General features: G+C 42.2%; 2 protein-coding genes across 2 annotated transcripts; one reads left to right on the forward strand and one right to left on the reverse strand.

The window, feature by feature from the left end:
• Window positions 1-295: 295 nt before the first annotated feature.
• LOC137605949 (A disintegrin and metalloproteinase with thrombospondin motifs 2-like) lies at window positions 296-17,789 on the reverse strand. The gene is made up of 25 exons (XM_068330913.1): window positions 17,605-17,789; window positions 15,827-16,311; window positions 13,997-14,192; window positions 11,305-11,411; window positions 11,130-11,213; window positions 10,417-10,500; window positions 10,193-10,346; window positions 9,748-9,853; window positions 9,308-9,451; window positions 9,061-9,193; window positions 8,163-8,276; window positions 7,468-7,613; window positions 7,309-7,398; window positions 6,956-7,038; window positions 6,349-6,482; window positions 5,122-5,245; window positions 4,821-4,901; window positions 4,573-4,736; window positions 4,327-4,486; window positions 4,104-4,236; window positions 3,788-4,004; window positions 2,693-2,822; window positions 2,540-2,614; window positions 2,010-2,205; window positions 296-1,888 (listed from the first exon to the last, which is right to left on the reverse strand). The coding sequence occupies exons 1-25, from the start codon at window positions 17,690-17,692 to the stop codon at window positions 1,105-1,107; spliced, it is 4,212 nt and encodes a 1,403-aa protein (XP_068187014.1). The 5' UTR covers window positions 17,693-17,789; the 3' UTR covers window positions 296-1,104.
• A 989-nt stretch (window positions 17,790-18,778) lies between these two features.
• si:ch211-274k16.2 (uncharacterized) lies at window positions 18,779-20,895 on the forward strand. The gene is made up of 6 exons (XM_068331227.1): window positions 18,779-18,925; window positions 19,318-19,405; window positions 19,684-19,977; window positions 20,048-20,185; window positions 20,268-20,363; window positions 20,458-20,895. Exons 2-6 carry the CDS (start codon window positions 19,345-19,347, stop codon window positions 20,541-20,543), a joined length of 675 nt encoding a protein of 224 aa, XP_068187328.1. The 5' UTR covers window positions 18,779-18,925; window positions 19,318-19,344; the 3' UTR covers window positions 20,544-20,895.
• Window positions 20,896-20,999: the final 104 nt, after the last annotated feature.

Below are 20,999 nucleotides of genomic sequence, written 5' to 3' on the forward strand. Positions count from 1 at the left end.
GATTCCCAGCAGCAGGTGGTAAAAAATATTTCGATGGAATGTTGCAGGAAATCAGGAAGAAAAACTGTAATACTTGAGGAGCAGAGCTACTGCAAAGTTTTACCGTGGGTGAAAGGATGCAGCTGAAAAAGAAATAATATTAATAAGAAAAACGTCTGTTTCCTTTTTCACCTGCAGCTGAGTCTGATCATTATTAGATAATTGACTGATTACTGGTGTTTATATCAGGACTGATTGCTGCTCAGTATTGGCTTCTGTTGTGTCAGACTACTACAAATAAATGCACACATTTGAATAATGTTGGCTATTGGTTTATTCTTTCTGACCACTTTGGTTTGATGCCATTCAAACCTGTTGAACTATGGATGCATACGTTCACAATGAAAACCCACATACACATGTGGAGTTTGTATTAACAGACCCACGTGTAAACTTAAACAGAGGAACTTGATGTTCTTCAAAATGAGGCTTTGTATTAAAATACAACCATTTGAGAAGAACTAACCAGAGGGGATTACACGCTGTAGAATAAACAGCATTTAGAGCAGCCTCTGGAGAGGACGTCAACACAACTAAAGGTATTTAGCTCAGAGATTAAGAGTAGTATCCATTAGCTGTTGTAACAGTACATGAAAAGGTTAACAGGTGTTGGTAAATTGCAACGACATCAGCAGCTGAAAGAGTTTTTATTCAAAACACAGTTACAAGAAGTGAAAAGCAACAACTGAAAACCAGAGAAAATCCAACAGATGAAAAGTTGAAGGAAGAATAATCAGGCAAATGCTTCCTCATTCTGATCTTGTGTAACCAATCATTATGTACCAAATCCAGATACTTCAGGATATTCTAGGTTCAAGAATAATTAACGTTGCTTTGCCGCAAACCTGACTGTAAACCTGAGGAGAAATTATACTGTCGTGAGCATTGAGAAAATCCTCATTAGTTGTTTGTCTCATCTTGTTACTCTGCAGCCTGTTTCTGTTTCTCATTAAGAGTTCATTAGTGTTCATGAGAAGTAAGCTAATGCTGCACCGTGCTGTGCATACAGCATCATCAGTGTTAGTGTTTTATCAACAATAAAACACTAACACTGCAGAAACACTTTTATGATCCATCATCTTTCTTCTCAGTCCTGGTCTCTCTGCTTCTGGTGGATCTCTTCATAAGATCCTGACGACGTCTCTCATTCAAAAGCTGCTGGATGCGTTTGTTTTGCGTTCGCTCGCGACTCGGCGGCATTCGCTGGACAAAATAGTTCTGCTGTCCCCTGCTGATGTCACCATCCAATCCCACAATCCGGTATGACACCTCATCCACCGAGTTGTTCTCCTTCTTAGAGAGCTGGAACATGAATGGTGTTGATGAGGATGATATTGGTGTTGGATCAGTTTCTGTCACATCAGGTCTCCTCCCTCCTGATGTTCTGTTTGGTGATGATATAGTAGTGATATTGTCATAAGGATCAGGTGAAGCTGTGATGGAGGTCTCGGTTGTCCTGACTGGCACTGCTGTGGGACCCTCAGCAAGTACTCTTGAAGGTACCGCAGAGGGTGTAGCAGGAGTGGTGGATTTCCTCTTGAGTAAAGAAGGTGGAACTTTTTTTCTTGGACCTCTTGTAGTAATAGAAGAAGACTCAGTGAAGGTTGGGGAAGTAGTTGAACTGATAGCAGGAGTGTCAGCAATGACGGAAGAACCCTCAGAAGAAGAGTAATCTTCATAATCGTTGTACTCCACGTACACAAAATCGGTGGTGCTTCTGCTGGTGGGCTGTGGAGCTTCAGTGATGCTCAGAGATGGAGTGGTGATGGCGTCACTGATGATGTGTGTGATGCCAGACCAGGAGGAGGTGGCAGTTAAAGTCATCATCTCTGTGGTCGAACCCCATGAACTAAGACACAGAAACATTGTTAGTGAAGTCTGAAAAACAACTTTAATGATATTTAACAGGTCAGCGATCAATTAGACTGAAGTGCTAAAGTGGATGTTAATGGAACATTATCTGCTCAGACCTGCTGTTGGAGGTCAGTGGATTTGTGCTGCTGGAGTTGAAGTTGCTGGAGTTGCTGGAGATGTTTGAGTTGCTTATGTTTCCCACAAATGTGCTGCAGGACTTGCAGCACATTTGTCGGTATCCAGGAATGGAGCAGTATTGAATCAACGCCTCCATCCGACAAAAAACTGAGCGGTCAGCACGGCAACGTTGCCCTGTTGGGAGAAATGGTTCAGTGGATGAAGACCACCAGTCAATAATTGACTGGGGACCAGTCGATTATTGAGTCCAACATGAGATTAATTGTCTAAAGACATTTTATCTGCACCCTTTCCACCTGCTTTTACTTTGTAATAGAAGATCACGTAAACCCCTCTGACTCCAAAGCAATAACTGTACCATTGAAGATGGTGGGAAGAGAGAATGATGAAAACAGGAATATGTACAAGACCAGAAAGAGGAACTCTTTGGGAGATTGATCAGAAACAGTAGAAAAAGAAAAGAAAGACATGTAAAGGAAACCAAGAGCAAGAGTCTGGTGTGTCTTACTAGAGGATATCTTTGGAGATGGGGAATCTGTGTTGGATCTGGATAGCCACCTAACAATGGAGTTCTTCTGGTCACCTGCAGGGGGACACACAAACTTTCAGGTAGACTCAGACTATAGATTTCAACATTTAATCATTTAATTGATCAACCTACCATTGCAAAGAGTACCCCGGCATTTGCGAACTGTGACTGGTTTGGGTCCAGTACAATTCCTGGGCAAACCCTCAGGACTTGAACACACAACCTGCCGCTCCTGAGTCCCGTTTCCACAAGATACTGAGCACTGCAAACATGAACACACCAATTAAGTTGATATGTCTATTCTACACAAGTCAGATATGTTCCAAAGGTAGATTAGCTTCTGATCCAGACAGAAGAAAGAAAAAGTTAAAAAATAGAGAACTGCGGTGGCCCACAAAAAAAGTGATTTTTAATTTGGAAATAGTAATTTAAGGATTGCCCAGATGCTGAGGGCAAGAGATGAAAGTAATTCAGAGGCAGGACAGAACAACTTTTTTCCGGTGAGAGATGGTTAGAGGTGATCCAGGAGAAAGACAGAAGGAGTCCAAAAGAAGAAAAAAGTAGTCCAAGAAGACAAACGTTATATGTAGACCCAAATGTATGAAGTTACCACTATAACTATAGAACTACAACTAAGCTAGAAGTAGTTTAGACAGAGGGTAAATGACATGTAAACCAGAAAATGAACAAGCAGTCTAAGCAGACAAATTCAAGGTTGTCCAGATGGAACAGGAGTTCAAGAAAGACAGAAGTAAGTGATAGTTCAGAGACTAGGTAGAGGTAAGCAAGAAAAATACAGTTGTCCAGAAAGACAAAGTTAAATTAGTCCAGAGAGAAGGAAGGTCCAGCAACATATATATTTAGATATACTATAGAAAAAAAGACATCTTAAGTGATGCAGAAGGATGGAAGGGGTAGTCCAGTAAGAAAGAATACTGTAGTCAATATAAAAAAAGGTAGAAGTTGTCCTGAGAGAGATGGGAGAGTAGGTCCAGAAAGAGAAGTAAAGGGTAGTCCAAAAGAAATAACTTTATTCATGCGGCAGACAAAAGAAACCTAGAAAGACAAAGGTAATGACCCAGAAGGAAAGAAGAGGTTTTCCACAATGAAAAAGAACAGAGACAATATAGAAACTCTGGAAGCACTAATTCACAAAATATAGGACTAATTAGAAAGCAACTGGACTTAGTTCATTTGTGAAGAATCTTTTAGTGTCACTATACATACCGGGGTCCAGGGCCCATATCGCCAAGAGGCTGGGCAGGGCAAGCGGTTACAGACTCGTCTCCCGTCAGGGCGGTCCTCGCCACAGAGTTTGCTGTGCACTGGGCGCTGCCTTTGTCTCGTGCCGGATGTCTGCTGGCAACTAACTGTTCGACGCTGCCAACCTGACAGACCACAGGAGGTGCTGCATTCTTCCCATTCCCCAGTCACCCAGATGAACCTGCAGAACACAGTTAGATTGGTGCCCATGCACTCCCATACCAGTAGTTTCTAATGAGTAGGATCTACAAAAGTCTATCAATTTGAGTCTTCCTGTTACCGCAGAGAGCTACAGGCGTTAGTGTTGCATTTTCGACCGATGGCTCTTGGTTTGTTGATGTTTGAGCAGAACATCCTGTGAACCATTTTTCCATCAGCCTTCCTTCTGCAGCCAAACCTTGTGTACTGTTTCCCTGGCAACCAGACAACACTGTTATCAACCTTGTACCTGTTGTCTTAGTAATCCCAATTGTTACATTGATAGCCAGCAGTAGGATGCAAACCTCCTCCACAGGGTTTGGAGCAGTGTGACCACTTTTTCAGGGCCCACTCGTAGAAGATGGTATCTTCTTGTACCAGGTTGGACTCCAGCGGGGAGCGAAGACGATCCTGGATTATGTACTTATAGGACACTGTCACCTTGGTCTCACCATGCGAAAGAACCTGACAGAGAGAAACAGCAGCTGTTTAGACCCCATTCATATGCAATGTGAGCACATTGGACTTATTTCTTGCATTGGTGGACTGACCATAAGCAGGACTCCATATTTTAGAGGTCCTGTTGCCTGGATGGACTCCTGCTCCTCTGTGTTACTGTACTCCCAAATCACACCCTTCTCAATTAGTACTCTAGATTTTGGCTCCTCCTCTTCATCATTGAGAAAGAAGTGACCTGTCTCTTGGTTCTTCATTGCTGGAGAAGGACAAAATGGGTCCCAGAACAATCACTAAGACATTGTTCATGTTGAACAAACACATGCCTCTTGCATTCTCTTACCCAAGATGTGTGGAGTTTTTTTGAACTCCTGGATCAGCAGGTGTCGGGCTCCTTTAGGTATCTCCAGGATCTTCAGGTATCCTAAGTAATTGGAAGAGTTTTGGGAAGAAATAATCAGGAATGAATAGTACTTGTTTCCATGATTGTAGGATTTCGTTTCCCAGACTATACTACTTTGCTTCTAGGTTCGGTACTAATTTACATTGAATAAAAAGTCAATGTTTGGCTGGAAAATTGTTCAGTTAGATACAAAACTTAAGGAAACTTAAAAATGTCTTCTGATCAGATGTTTTTCAGTGACCTTGTTTCTGGGCACTTCGGGTGAAGTTTCCTTTGATGATCTTACAGCTGGAGTTGTCACCTCCACAGACACCACATCGATCCTCCTGCTGATCTGAAGCAATCTGCCCATCGCAACCCACATGCTGTTTGTTGAAACAAGGGATACAAGAGCGAAAGATCTCAGTTGGAATATAACTGGCCCTCTTGGACAACGTTGAAATTCCTAAATCTGCAAAAGTTTGACAAACACAGTCAGACCAATACATCTGACAGACTTTCAACCTCATAGTTATCATGGAAAATAAAGAGAGGATACATTTATTTATGGTTTTATGAAGGTTGAAGACTCAATTTTCAGTTTTATGACAGAAGCTTGTTCAGATTTAGCTTGAATACCCACTTTCACGGATTCAAATAGCACTTTAAACCTTTTCAAAAGTTTTAATGTTGTCATGAAATGTCATCCATTTATCTAAAATTGATCAAACTCCAGCTACAAGAATGATATAACCTCATAATTTTGGTTTTAGAGTGTCTCAGGCAGGATCACAGGTTTTTCAGCACTAGAGGATGCACTTTCAATTTCTCTTGAAAACAGAAATGAGCTTTTAATGAGTTTCAATTTTAGAGGGAAGTTTTTCTTTAGTCTCAACAATAACCATTCATCTCAAGCGTTACTTGGAGTGTACTCCAAGAAATACGGAAAACTCTGGTCAAGTTCCTGTTTGTCTTCCAATTAAGTTGATTGAGAATCTGACCTCAGAATCCCATTTCCTTTCTTGACTCTGCCAAGAACACTGGGAGTGATTATTGAAAGAAGAGGGCAAGCACTGACATCACATTCCATCCGAAGACTCCCTTCCAAGACTAAATGGCAAAACATCCGGCAATATGGCTGAATTTAGAGTAAAATAAACATTTGTCTGCGTACGTTTCGTTTACAGAAGATAGACTTAAGAGTAGTCCTTTTAAATTAAAAATGACACAATGATCCATGTACATTGACAAGTGGCCAGGAATCAGCTTTTCTGGCAATGACATGCTGTAGATAATTCAGATTTCCTGCTCAATCAATAACAGCAATTGCCACTTGTGATTTTTTGTGTGTATTTTGCTATTTTATGGACACAAGTAATACAATATATAATGAACTGCAAAATGACAACAATACAACAGCATACTATTTTACAATACAGAGCATATTATATTACAATATAGACTAAAGAAGTTAAATCCAAATAAAGACCTCACACTCTCCTCGGACGCAGACACTGTTGGCATCGCTGTAGGAACACGGCGTCCCATCATGCACCATTCTTTTCATGGAAACCACCGCAGCTGTTTCCTTTGACTGACAGTATAGACGACAGCGTTCATCAGCTGGAATACAACACAGGAATATAGTGATGCACTGCAGCGCTAACTCTTTAAATTTCACCACAGATAGTCGGAGATACTTAAGGTGGAAAGTTTTAAGAGACGGAAATCAAAATATTTTCAGACTTTAAAGAGTTAAGGGGAGGAGGGGAGGCCGCAAGTTTCCTTCCAATAATGGATTCCTGTCTGATGAGTTTAACATGCGAACACACACACACACACACACACACACACACACACACACACACACACACACACACACACACACACACACACACACACACACACACACACACACACACATGAACATGCATATACGACACATACGCAGAGCAGAGAGGAAACTTTAATCTTTAAATTTGGAAAAAGCGTCTATGAGTGTGGTTTAGAAAATCTGTGTGTGTGTGTGTGTGTGTGTGTGTGTGTGTGTATGTGTGTGTGTGTGTGAGGTGTGTATTAATAATGTTTGTGGTTACGGTCAGGGTGTTGGTATGGCAACCAGTGATGTTTTTTTCCTTCATGTTCGTAAAATGGATCCCAGGCTTGGCATTGATCCTCCCTGAAAGATAAAAAATGAATCAACTGGTGGAAGTAATAAATACACGAAGTGACATGACAGTCACTAATGTTGTGTCATGTTGGGATTGAAGACCCAAATTCAAATAAAAAACGCAGCCAAGTGAATCAGAATCGTGTCGTACAAAGTTCAGTCAAGGCGAGTCTGGCTGAGTCCAGTGGAACAGAGGACTTGGTGGAGTTTGGGTGGAGTAGAGTAAAATAAATCACAACTGTCCACATGGACAACTGCATGAAAGGTGAAAAAACTGACCTGAAGTCAGTCAGTGGTGGACACTCCTCTTGGCTGCACAGCTGGAACTCATAGCTGTTCCCAAAGCAGGTGCGCCCCCCGTTGGCTGGACTGAGAACAACGACAGGTTAGTCTTCGATGGGTGAGGCTGCTGTGACACATGATGGACAGGCTACTCACACTGGATTGTCACAGCGTCTGGACCGAAACCTGACGCCGCCACCGCAAGTCCTGGAGCAGCTGCCATAAGAACTCCATGTTCCCCAGCTGCCATCTTGCCTTAGCATGTCAGGAGTCAGCTTCAGGCAGAAACCTTTAAAACAGTGCTGCAACGAGAGACGGCTAAATTATGCTCACCTATCTTGAGGAGACTACACAACTTCCCAAAGGCCAGGATCTAACACACCTGACATCCCATCCCGATCCACACACACACACCAGTGAACACACATCGTACACTTGTCAATAGTTTCATTGGCAGTGCAGCAGAAAGGTAACATCACCATGCTAACATGTTTGCTATGACAATGTGAACATGCAGATGTTTGGCAGATGCCTGGTTTGTTCACGAGCCAAAGTATTGGACATGTTAAGATGTTGGCCTGATGCCGACATTAGTTGAAAAGCCAGAGGCTGATATTCATTCCAGAGATGAGCTACCATGTCAAAAAAAATCATTGACTGACGTCCTTAACAGTCAGTGTTTACCATGACGTAGCTTTTTTGTTTAGCCAGTGAGTGCTTCTTCATCTTTCAACAGCTGGAATTACAAGAAATTCTTTCTAGACAAAATTGGGACAGACGCCATTTGAGTCCAAAAACCTGTCATTGACTAAATCAACTTTCTGTCATGCAGGGATGTCCTGAATCCTCACCTTCCCTGGTCCACATTTTGTCCCATCCAGTGGTGGACCTTTCTTGGTCTTACAGTAGAACGGGTTGTTGTACTCACTGCACCATAGCTGTTTACAAGGGTCAAGGATTGTGTACTGGACACAAACAGACATAAAATAGGTCAAAATGCAAGTGCGAACATCGAACATTAACACAAAACAGGGAGAGTATAACCTCCTCAAACATGAAATTCTGACTTGTTAAATCCAAGCCCAAAGGAAGACTGTAAAAAGCGTCAAATTCAACACAAACATGACCCTGACAACCCTCAGGACCTCAAGGATCAAGTTTATTAGACATGCTGTAATGTTGGAAATGCTCCGAAGAAGGACTTCATCAAAGTCTGCAGATTCTCTGTTGTAATGTTCTCATGTAAATTGTTCTCCAGGGGAAGTTTGCTCAGTGATGTCATTAAAAGTTTTTCAGCTAATATCCTGAACAGATGTGATGTTGATCTCTAACCGGAAAAAAACATCAGGATGTCATATCTGCCCACACGAGTTCACTTAATGGTGAAAGGATGATAGTTAAAGGCTCGCTAACTCGTACTAGAGCATTTGCAGAATTCAACGGTCGAGGATCAAACCACCAACATTCTTGTAGATGGATGAACACCCTAACGCCTGAGCTGTAGCTGCCAGCATGCCTGTTTTTAAACATCACACCCTAAAACTCGATCATTCCTTCAAGTTTGTACACCCACAGATCCTTTCCTAAAAACCAATCACCAATCCAGAGTCACCACTTCACCTATACGGCAGGTTTTAGAAGTGTGAGAAAGCTGTAGGCTGTAGGACAGGGACAGACCCCAGGTCAGGTTTCAAACCCAAAAGCAAAGGAGAACTAAAAGTACACAAAATCAAAGACAGACAAACATACTGTAGTGCAGAGACTGTATCCTGGTCCGAAATCGAAGCGACACTGTTGGTCCATTGTGTACTGAAACCCAGGCAGCTGTGGCAGAGATGGCCAATCGTGGTTGAATGGGTCATCACGAAGACAGTCATAGGTGCTGTGGAGGAACCACAGAGACAGACAGACAGCAAAGACTTGACATTACACTCAGATAATTATAAATACCTTCTATGTACAGTATAGTGCTAATAGAGGTATTAGTTGTACACACTGCAGGTACTTGTGCAGCTCCATCCAGCTGCATCTGGACCAGTGGTACCGTTGAAAGTTGGCCTGAACCCGTGGAGACATGATGCTGCCCAACATCACGTCATCATCACACTCATTCGCCTCACCGTCATGTTCCATCCCTAACCTAAAACAGACAGACAGACGGGGAGAAAATGATGATAAACTATCAAACGCAGAAAAAGGACATGGTAAAAAAGCTTTGAGTCTTCATAGATATCATGTTGTGTGTCTGTTGTAGTCGATATGGAAACCAGAAAGTCTACTTGAATACCTGACAGTCAATCATTGACTTTTCTTGGACACCAGGAAGTTGTTTTTACCTGGACATGGACACCTGGAAGTCCATTACTGTCCCTGTGTAGAGACTCGTGAGTCTTAGAAGAAATTTGAATTTATAGTGTCTTTGTGTGCATGTCTCACACATGTCCTGTTTCATGGGCAGCTACGAAGGCCGAAGAAAAGCCATCTTCAATTACGAGGACACAGCTTCTGTACAAATGACACATTCCAGTAACTGGAGCATAACCTGTAGAGAGAGATCAACAGATCTGAGGTCAGGTGCAAGATGTCAGGGCCCAGCCAGAGAGGCTGTATTACAAGAGAAATTTGTAATAGGTATGGTACAACTAGAACCTTGCATTTAGGAAAGGCTTAATCTATCTATTTGGTCATGTACAAGATGTTAGCATTGGTCCTTTTGCTCTGCACACCAGTGGATACAAACTTACAGTAGTACTGGTATTTGTAGTCATGGCAAAAGCATCAAAAATTGCACACTGTGTGCCTTAGGGGCTGTACTACCAGGTGAGGTAGGTGATGCTACTACTAATACTTGCAGCATTAGTGGAGGTATTAGCAGTGGTACCCTGCATGCCGGAGGGGCCAAACTCCTGTCTGGTCAGGTAGATGGTGTGATCATGCTGCTCGGTGTGGCTCTGGTCCCTCTGCTGGAGATAAGACCAACCACAAACGTTCTCCAAACTCTTCTGGGCGTTCCCCACAGAGATCATTTCCAGAGACTGGTGGAAGGAGTCTTGTTATTTTCAGTAGTTTAAAAAAACGAATAACAGAAACAATCTAATGCCATACCTTCGATGGAGACAACATGATGATTCTGACCAGAACAACATTGATGTTTGCACCCAGAGAATGATCCTGATAGATCTCATTAACCTGGAACACATAGACAGGTGTTGTAATATGTTTTGCTTTTGGGTTTCCAGATTTCTGTCTTACGTCTTAACCAGGAAGATCTACAACAGAGGCTTCAACTTTGATTTCTGAAATAACTTTAGAAGCTGGTGACTCTGCTGTTGTGCCGGAAACACACATCCCACAAGAGGGTAAAAGAATCTGAAGAAGTCACAAGACCAATACTGTTCCGTGTTTGCAGACTTGGGGTCCCCTGAGTCTGATAAATTGAATGAGTGCAGTTTCTGGAGTCAGAAGAACAAATCCCGCTGTCCTGGGACATGCTAAAGGCTATGACTGGGCAGCCCTCATTTCCTTGGGGGGGGGGGGGGGGGGGTTAGAGGCAGTGCCCTTGCTCGCTGGTGGGCTAAGGGTACAATCCAGTTAACTGAGTTTAACATGATTACTACTGATAGAAAGTTGAAACCCTAAACAAGAGGTCTGGATCAGAGACTTTCAAAAAATACTGTGACCAGTTGGTTGAAGAGCTTTTACTCTTGTATAAAGACGATAGGGGAGTCAGACAGGTTTTCACAAAAAACAAAACAAGCTTAGTCTAAATTATCATGATTACTACTTATTCAAAAATCTGTGATTAGCTTTCTACTTACTATATTCATGAATGTCAGGAGATATTTTTGAATGTGGTCTCGACCGTGGAAAAGAAGAACGGAATAATCCACAGCTAACAAAACCTGAAAAAGGAAAAGGAACTTTAGGAAAGGTTAAGAGATGTGGGACAGTCTTCTCTACAAGACCAACAGTTGATTGAAACAGTTAATTGACCTCAATATTAAATAGTTCAGCCTCTTCTATGTAGCGCCGATGCCGAGCCGAGCCGGATCGGGACGTCAGCACACTCTTGTTCAAATTCATAGAGCCTAAAAGAGGACCTAGAGACAAATTGAAAGAAATCTCAGTCATCATGTCATCTCCATCATTTTTTCAGAAGGCTAACATATTGTTTTGTGGGTACACTGGTAAGAAGTTGGACTGTACTCCATTTGGTTGGAAATTTTACAATGATTTCACTAGCAATCATGAAATTGTATTGTTTTCATGGCAAATTCATCAAACAGGAAGTCGTAAATCTAACATTGTCCAACACGGTTAGAGAGTACTAGCTTGACGACACCCAAATCAGATTAACAATTTATAGTCATTGCGCCACCTAGTGGTAGCAGGAAGCCAGCCCTTCCTGACAATTACGACTTTTATTTTAGTTTTACTGCTAAATAATATGTAAATGTTTTTGTTCTCTAGCACCACCAACTGGACACAGAGAAAATCCAATGAACTCCTTTTACCAATGTTATTATATAATTCTCTACATTTTCCTGGATGTTGGGCGACCTAAATTGAACTTCTCGATTCTAGCAACGCCCATGTGACTAATGTTCCACTCTACAATGTTTTGGAAAAAAATAATTCTATCCTTCAGTAACTACTGTGCTTGTGTTTTGTTGCCTCATTATACAGCCTGTCAGCTAAATGGGTGATAATTTGCTGGTGCGGAGTTTAATATCAGCTGAGTGACTGACGATCTAAGGATAGATGGAAGCCAGATGTTTGCTTCTGTAGGTGTGTCAGTGAGCAGGACGCATCGCCAGGTTGATGTCTTCTTATTTTTAAGTACTAACAGGTTTGAGGTCATGTTGTGGTGTCAGAAGCTGGAGCAAAGCTGTGTTTTCATTGGAGAGGGAAGTGAAAAAAAAAGAAAAGAAAACGGTTCCTTTAAGTTTGTAGTTTTCATTTCTACTTAATATAAAAGTGTTGAACGGAAAAAGCAATGAGCACTTACAGGAAAAGGCCTCGCTTATGCATATTAACAAAGAATGCAAGCTCTTCTATTAGACCGAGGGGTATCGGTCATATAAGCATATAGTTTCACTTCAAACTGCACGCTGTGTTGCAACACTATACTGTTACATGCCAAGCATTGTTCTAGAATAAAAGCCATCTATGTACACTAGATGTTTCTCCACTGTAGCCTGTGAACCTCGTGTCCCATGACAGCACGGACCAGAGCAGATGGCTGGAAGATGTTTTCAGAGTTTAAACATGGAGGTGGATGTACTCGTATTCAGTAAACCTCCCGAATACAAACGTACCTCCAAAAGCAATGTTTCTGTTTCTCTAAGCCGACCAGATACGCTCATAACTCACTGTAAAGACGCATTCTTTCTTTAAACATCGACAGTAAATCTGCACGAAAACACTTGAAAATGGGTTCTGGAGAGGAATCTTTTGTTTAACAGCAGTTTAGTCAGAATGACACTTCATATTGTCTGCATTGAACTAAATAAATGTGTCTCATTTCTTTAAACAATTCACATCCTCATTGTTTTATGTTTCATACGCAGTTCCCGAGTACGCCAGTGTTTGCAAAAACATCAGCTGAATCTGCAGTGAAGGAAATGACAGAAACACTTGGAGGTCACGCTGCACCGATGGAGGCTCAGTGTGAGTCTGAACGGAGTCAAAGAAAACTCAGCATTTGGCTGAAGTTGCTATGAAGACAAACACATTTCAGGAGTCAGTGACTGAGAGGGCAAACAATTCAGAAGATGAACTATCTATAAACTCCTAACTTCCACAACTCTGAACCTTGGTCTGCCACGTTGCAGCTGGCTGTGTGTGTCTGTGTCCTTGTGGTTGTGTGTGCGTGTGTGTGTGTGTGTGTGTGTGTGTGTGTTAAAAAGCTCCCTTCTCTGCCAAGTTGTATGGAGCAGTTTCTCTGTTTTCAGTTTGATTCATTCCTCATGCTGAAACAACGCATCAGACTTTCTGGAGGAACTAAAAACAGATTGCGTCTTTGTTTATGTCATGATTTCATCTCACTGTAATGTGAAGTAAAGGCCTGAACTCCAAAATCACATTCCAGCCGTGTTTGTGACTACGGATTCTTAAGATTGCAATGTTTAAATCTATTAAACATCTCCATGAAAAGGCGCATTTTTGTCAAAGTAAGCCTGGATTTGCTAAAAATGTTTGAAAAAAACCCCCAAAGATTCTTAAAAGTAACCAAATGAATAGCGTGAAGACTGTTCTGTCAAAGGTTGACTGATAAAATTTGCCTGAATCAGCAGAGCTGCATCCACACAAATCTGTCGCGTGATTCGTTTTTCACAGCGGTGGGTTTTCAATCAGACCTATAATTTTAAACATTCTTGATCACCAGATCCAAAATATTACTTGGTTCCAGATCAGAACCAGATCTGTGGTTGCTCTTTTGGGGATTTCGTCATGTGATCTCTTACCAGGCGCTCTGGCCGTCATCCAGTCAGAGAAGTTTGTAACCAATGTTTCTTCCTACGATGGAAAACCATCTGTATAAAGATTTCTCTCAAGAGAGGAAATAGTTTTTGTTATTTTTACATTTTTCTTGTCTGTGCTGATGTCAGGCCGATCATGATGATAGTGAACAGGTAACATGATTAGAAACATTTATTAAAGAACCCTGTCTGTATTTTCTCACCTCGAAGGAAGTCATCAACAGGTTGATTGGCGTTTCCGGACTGATTGACAGCCGGTTGCTTCTTGATGATGTCTGAGGGGCGGTAAACTATATGTTTCCTTCCTCCCTCCTCCTCTTCCTTCTCTTCTTCGCCTCTAGTCCGCCGATCCAAAGGCTCGATGAAGAACTCTTCCTGACCCATCTGAATTATCCCGGCCTGGAAACAAGAAGAGGTGATACTACTGTTTAATATACATTAAACCTGCAAATTATTAGTCAGTAAATCTACTTTATAATTTACTGTAAATCTACACTGTAAGGTTCTGTAAATCTCCAGTTAATCTAATATAAACGTATAGTTTCTCCATATTATATCTGTTTAATATTTTGTGTAATAATCAGTAAATTTACATTGTGATGCTCTGCAAATATATTTTTAATCTACTGTACAGCTCCTGTTTTAATACTAAACATATCCAGTGTAATATCTATTAAATATAATGCTATCTCCTGTAATTAATTATCTGTAAATTATCTGTAATTATCTGTAAATCCTGTAAACATGTAAATTACTAATGCTTCTCTCTCTTTTCTTCTGATATCTTTACTTTCTCTCTCCTCTCTTTTCTTTCCCAGTCATCTATTTTCTCTCCTTTTTTCTGTCGGGTCTTTGAACACCTCTCATCTTTCCTTCACATCTGGCTTCAATCAGGTGACCCTGCTCACACTGTAAGAAGAGACGATGAACCGACTCACAGATAGATTGAACGGCAGCGAGTCAAAGCGGCTTCGGGTCGTCATGTTTTGCAGCGTTCGGTTTGTGTCTCTGCAGCTTGATTTTTTTTTCTCTGTCTCACATGAATCAACTTGTTTCTGCTCGGTTTCTATCTTTGCTCTCTGCTGACATTAAAATGATTATTTTTTAACAAAAATCTGTGTTTTAAAAGTTTTTTTCCATCTTGGTTCATTCCATTAATATTATTATTTTAGTGTTTATCGCTTTAAGATTGTTGTATGATGTGATATTTTACATGAAAGTGAATGAATCCTACAACAGAGACATATCTGCTTTAATATTTGAAGACTCTTCCTGTGTGAACTTGTTGTCCATTCACTCAACAGACTGTGGTTCTGTTAAAAAAAACAAAAAACTGAAGCAACTCATGAAACATTTCCTCCTCTTTGTTCTCTGTTCCTCTTGTTGACAGGTACAGGTGAGATGCAGGTGGAACAAACAGAAACAGATATTTGAAGTTGTCTCTGCATTCCTTACAATCTGAGATGAGAATTTTACAATAGCAGTTAAATATACACTTTTATAAATCAGTCATGCAGCTATAGGTAAGACTAAATGCATGTTTGATGGGATGGAAGGAGGAGCGATTGATGAAGTAGGAGGCAGACAAGGGAGTGATGATTGGGGGAAGGAAGGAATAGAAGGAGGGATGAGAGGAAAGAGTAATGATGAGAGAGAGACAAGAAGGACCTATGTAAATGTAAAAATGAGAATTGATGAGGTGCTGAAAGGAGGGACTGACCAGAGGAGGTGATGAGGAGGCAGAGACAGGCAGGAGCAATGAGGAGGAAGTAAGAGGAGGGGATAATTGGCAGGTTGTAGCGGGGAGTGACAGGAGAGACTGAGAGGATGTCATCTGAGGAGTAGTGGAGGTGAAGGGAAGGAGTGACAGGAGGGAATGATGATGTGGCAAACAGATGGAGTGACAAGAAGTAGTGAAGAAGAAGGAGAAACAGCAGGAATGAGAAATCAAGACGGAAAAATGTGAGGAGGAATGGTGGAGAATGAGGGAGTGATGAGGAGCGAGGCAGGTGTGACACTGTTTGGACCCCTACCAGTCCGTCGCAGTTACTGATGGCAACGGCTGAGTCCTCCATGTCGGACACGTGTCCCGTGTAAAAGCAGCCGGTGTCCACGATTGGCTGGGAACGCTTCTGCCCTGACTCCTCCCACCACTCGATGGTGGCGGCGGGGGCGATGAGGTGGGCGTTGGGGTACAGCCGCAAATGGAGCTCCCGTCCGAACGCCGTCAGGTTGTAGAAAAGCTCCACTTCCTCAGCTGCGTTTCCCCGCCACCTCCCACTTGGACCTGACGGGGCGGGGCCTGTCGTATCCATGGGTGGAGTTTGGCGTGACGTGGGCGTGTCTGCTCGGGCCTGTCGTTTACGTCTGCCCGAGGGCGTGTCCTTCGTGTGACGCTCATGTCGTTTAGTTCGGAGCTGACGGCGGCTGGAGACCGAGGCTGACAGGAAACTCCCGTCGGAGTCGGTTCTGATGGGATGGACGATGCTGAAGTCTGACAAGACCAGGTGGAGAGAATCTGAGAAAGAAGAAGAAAGAAATGATCAGCTTGTGCTCGGCATGATGGGATATAACTTCACATATAACTTGTTAGTGACAAATAAAGTCACCACAGGGGGAAAGAGCTCAGAGCCACCTGCTGCAGAGTGACATCATGAATCACAATGTGTGTGTGTGTGTAGACAGATAGTGTGTATGGATGAATGAGTTCATACAGTGTGTGTACATGTATACAGTACCCCTCTGAGAGTCTTATCTGGTGATTTAACAAGCTGCAAACACACACACACACACACACACACACACACACACACACACACACACACACGCTTACAAAAAAGTTGAAATAGGATCTGAATCGCTCACATTCCCCAAACGACAGAGATGCATAAACACAAAGATTTATGGAAAAAACGTGGAGAGGAAAGTTCTGCGGCTCAGAGACAGATCGGAGGAACGTTCCTTCATTCACAACAGTTTCCATCTGAACCAGGACGACAGTCTGCCCCGTCTGCCCCTGCCTGTTAGGGACTGTTTCACTTTCACTGCAGAGGTCAGAGGTCACAGCATGGAGCGCTAGAGAAGGAGAGGAGGCTGATGTAGAATTGTGGATAGATTGTGCTGATAAGAGTGTTATAGGTGTGAGGACATGCAGTTATAGTAGTAGAACCATCAGTAACAGTAGTTACTTACAGTAATTACAAATTACTTTTGTGCTAGATTGGAATAATTAGAGTTTCGCAAAGTTTTTCTTCATTAAAACCGCTGCTTCTTTGCTGTAATTCAAGTTCCTTATCTTTCATCCTGTCTGCGGTGAAGGCATTCCCGGACCATGCCTTCATCGGGCAACATTTCCACTTGAACTTCAGTGCATGTGCTGAACCAGTATTTGCTCAGTGTCATCATCGACTCAACGTCTGAACGTCAGACACAAATCATCACGGCCGCATTCAAGACAAGACAACACAGACGGGATCCACTGCAAAACGCTGAAGAGCAGCAGACACAACCAAAGCTGACTTTTCCTACATTTTCCCCATAAAAGGTTGGACATTCTATTTATTTTCATCAATTTATGACGTGGATAATTAAGATTTTTTGTTGGAGAAGAATTTTTTAACAGCTTTTGGATATTAACTAGATATTTTTTCGGTAGGTTTGCTGCCACTCAACCTCTTCTAATGTGAAGAAACTGACAGTTTTCACAGCTACACTGACTGATTAGTAGAAGTACTGTAGTAAAAGTCACCTGTGAGGTAACGCTAGCAGTGCTGGTGTCAGAAGTGGTGCTCTTTCAGCAGCGGTGTCTCACCTGTGTTGTCAGTGATGTAAACTGAGTTAAAACAGTTGATCAGCAGCAGAAACACAGTAATCAATAATCCATAATGAAAGTGGTCCATCCTGATAGAGGGAAAGAGACGAGTAGAGAGACAGACGGATGAATAGAGAGATAGAAGAAGAGAGAAAGAGAGAGAGAGAGAGACTGAGAGCTGCTGGATGTAGACTGAACACTAACTGATACTCCTCCACAGGATCTCCTCCCTCTGTCTGTCTCTCCTCCCCCTGTCTCCCTCCCTCTCTCTCTCTCTGTCTCTCCCTTCCTCTCTCAGTTCTGTGGTAGTAATGCTACAGTAGTGCCTCAGCAGTAAACAGATAACACACATTTGACAGTTCAAGCACCACATCATTTATCTCACTCATGCTTTGTGCAGGTCCAGACTGAACACTGAGCGTTTCTATTATTAGACGTGTCAGAGCTGCTTCTGCTCATGTCGTTCTAAAAACTTCAGTGACACTGGAATGCACCGTCTGCAGGTGAACGCCTTATTTCTGCTGAAGTCAGCAGACAGACGGGACAAAGTTTTCACAGAAGACAGACACAGCTGGAGGAAGCGTGTGTTTAGTTCCCCGGTTAACCAACTGAAATGTTGATTAGTCAGTGTAGGAGGGTTCAAGTTGAATTCAATCACGTCTGTCTCTCTGCTCTCAGCCTCTGATGGATTGTGTGGGAGTTTTCCTGCAGAACGGCTGTGTTTACATTCAAATGCTGTATTATAGCAGAGCACAGCTGGAGGCATGTAGGTATTAAAATGTTTATATTGTAATAAAGTCTTATATTTATGAATCAGCCTGTATTTTTACTGTAGGTTTTACCTGGACTTCCCTTTCCGCCAGTTACTGGAAGGAGCTGCAGCCAACTCTCCACTTTGTTCTGGTCTCTGTAAAAAATGTAATGTTTCCAGTGGAATCATAAAAAAGCTAAAAACATCCATCCATCCTTGGGTTGACACAGATGTGAAGGGAAAATGAATTGTATACCAGCACAACTCCACCTGCTGGAGGAAACGCTGATCTCCAGTCAGAATACTGGGATCAACAGAGGGTTTGAAGTAAAGTTAATCTGGGTTTAATAATAATCACCTGAATAAAACAAAAAAATATTCTTTTTCTTTCCTAACTTATTTTTCTTTCCTCTGCAGCATCATTTCATGCAGACTGAATGGATTTTCTTCGTGGGTTTTCTAAAGCTGTTGTGGAGGAACCTAAACTTCACAGGAACAGAGTGAAACGCGGTCTTCAATATGTTTCTGCTCTTGTTTCCTGCTTCAGTCCGATGGTAACAGCTCAGACAGGTAGGATCAAGCTCTCTCTGCAACTTCACACCACGAACACACATTATTACACATCTGTTTACTCGTTTTATAACGTAGTTGGAGAAGCGCCAGGTCGCCTCCTGGGCTCTGCCAAGTGCTCTTTAGCACTGAACCTCCAAAGTGTTCAGGATCACACATAATGAATGATTAATGCTATGAATGGTAGTAGAACTTAAACTTCACATATTTAATCAGGTTATAAACATGTAATAATGCTAATAAATGTTTTAATAATGTTGATTGTTAAGGACTAAAATTGACAGAATATAAAAAAATAGCTCTGTAGTCTAAAACACGCACACACACACACACACACAGGCTCACATACTCATACACTCAGACCACTGAAAACAAATGCTTCCTCTGTAAAGTGATTGACAGCTGAAGAGGACAGAGCCATGCTGGTTCCAGTCTGCTTATCGATTCTGATGACGATGATGATGAAGAGCGATGGTCAAGGTGTGATTGTTTTGATAAAAAATCTGATTTAAGTGTTCAGTTGGTTCAGGAACAGGTGGTGTAGACGTACAAATTAGAGATCATTAATATAGAAAAATCATATTGATTGCAACTGCGGCGCACCAGCGATGCAGTTGCAATCAATAACGTCTCTAAAGTTCCCAAAATGTACTTTTCAGGTTTCTGTGTGTCTGTAGCTTGAAATACAAACGAGTTCAGGCTTGATTTGACTTCAGTTGAACAAGCCGATCTGTTTCATGTGTGACCTTTGACCCCAGGTGCATCAGTGGAAACTGTCACTGCACACGTCGGCGACGCCGTGCTGCTGAGCTCAGACCTGCAGGAGGTGGAGCTGGGGGTCATAACGGACATCAGGTGGACGCACCCCCACCTGCTGATCTCACTGCTGAGCGACGACAGGAAGTGTCACCACGGACGATGCGAGCTGCTGAGAAACGGCTCGCTGAGATTCAGTCGAGTTCAGACCGCAGACTCAGGAAACTACAAGCTGCAGGTGTTTGATGCCAGCGGGATGCGAGTGAAGGTGAAACAATACCAGCTGGAGGTGGATGGTGAGTCCGGGACCGACCGAACCGACTGAACGATTCTAGTGTCAACAGACTTGTTTGTGTTTGTCATCAGATGTAAACAACAACAACAACGGCAGCAACGCAAGAATAAACGCTGCAGTGGTGCCTGTGTCGATCGTGTTTGTCCCCGTGTTGCTCCTCTTTGTGATCTTATTCGTTGTGATGAAGAGGAGTCAAAGGATGAGGACAGGTACGACAGGTGATCAGACATACACACTTGGCGCTTCTAGAGCTGTTTGTCAAAAGATCCTCAATTTGCCATCCTGCTTCAGGTCAGGTGCAAGAAAATATGTATGAGGTGATGCACAATCTCCATGGCAACAAGAGGAAGGAGGAGAAGGTGGAAAGAGAAGAGGAGTCTCATTATGGTAACACACACAATCACACACATGTGCACAAACACACACACGCACGCAGACGCATCCAGTTGCTGACAAAAACCTAACTTCTTACTGTCCGCAGTTCCCTGTCATCCAGCTGTTTCTATGGCAACAAGAACAACAACACGTATGTCTGCAGGAGTGGAGGCCAACCAATTATTGTTTTAGCTGCAATTTGTCTTATTTGGATAAAATCTTACCTTCATTCAATTTTTTTTTAATTTCACCATTTTTGTTTTTATCAGTTCTTGTTTCTCCTAAAATGAATGAATGAATATAGAGGGACTAGTTACAGAGGAGGGGGACTAGTTACAGAGTAGGGGGACTAGTTGTAAACACACCAACGTATGGAAACCACCTCTACCAGATACATCTTGCTTTGGTGAACACATTTATCTGTACAGGTATATGTAACTTTAAGCATCAGTTTAATTCTGATCTTTTTCCAACATAATTGTTAAAATACTGAAATAATAATTGTAATTGATTAATGTGTCAACTGGGAACAGATCAGAAAAAAATCACTAAGCCTCGTCTAGCAGACCCATGCTTTTGTACGGATGTTTTCTATCTTATGTTAAATTTGGAATAGAAAAACCCCCTTATTTCTATGAATAGATGTAT

The sequence above is a fragment of the Antennarius striatus genome, chromosome 13, assembly GCF_040054535.1.
Source record: "Antennarius striatus isolate MH-2024 chromosome 13, ASM4005453v1, whole genome shotgun sequence".
In the NCBI taxonomy this organism is placed as follows: domain Eukaryota; kingdom Metazoa; phylum Chordata; class Actinopteri; order Lophiiformes; family Antennariidae; genus Antennarius; species Antennarius striatus.

Coding starts and splice junctions, on each gene's coding strand:
- si:ch211-274k16.2 (XM_068331227.1), top strand. CDS start 19,345: ATGCTGGTTCCAGTCTGCTTATCGATTCTGATGACGATGATGATGAAG. Junction 19,406..19,683: donor GATGAAGAGCGATGGTCAAG/GTGTGATTGTTT, acceptor CTTTGACCCCAG/GTGCATCAGTGGAAACTGTC. Junction 19,978..20,047: donor ATACCAGCTGGAGGTGGATG/GTGAGTCCGGGA, acceptor GTTTGTCATCAG/ATGTAAACAACAACAACAAC.
- LOC137605949 (XM_068330913.1), bottom strand. CDS start 17,692: ATGGACCACTTTCATTATGGATTATTGATTACTGTGTTTCTGCTGCTG. Junction 9,194..9,307: donor GAGCTGCACAAGTACCTGCA/GTGTGTACAACT, acceptor GTTCCTCCACAG/CACCTATGACTGTCTTCGTG. Junction 4,487..4,572: donor AATATGGAGTCCTGCTTATG/GTCAGTCCACCA, acceptor TCTCTCTGTCAG/GTTCTTTCGCATGGTGAGAC.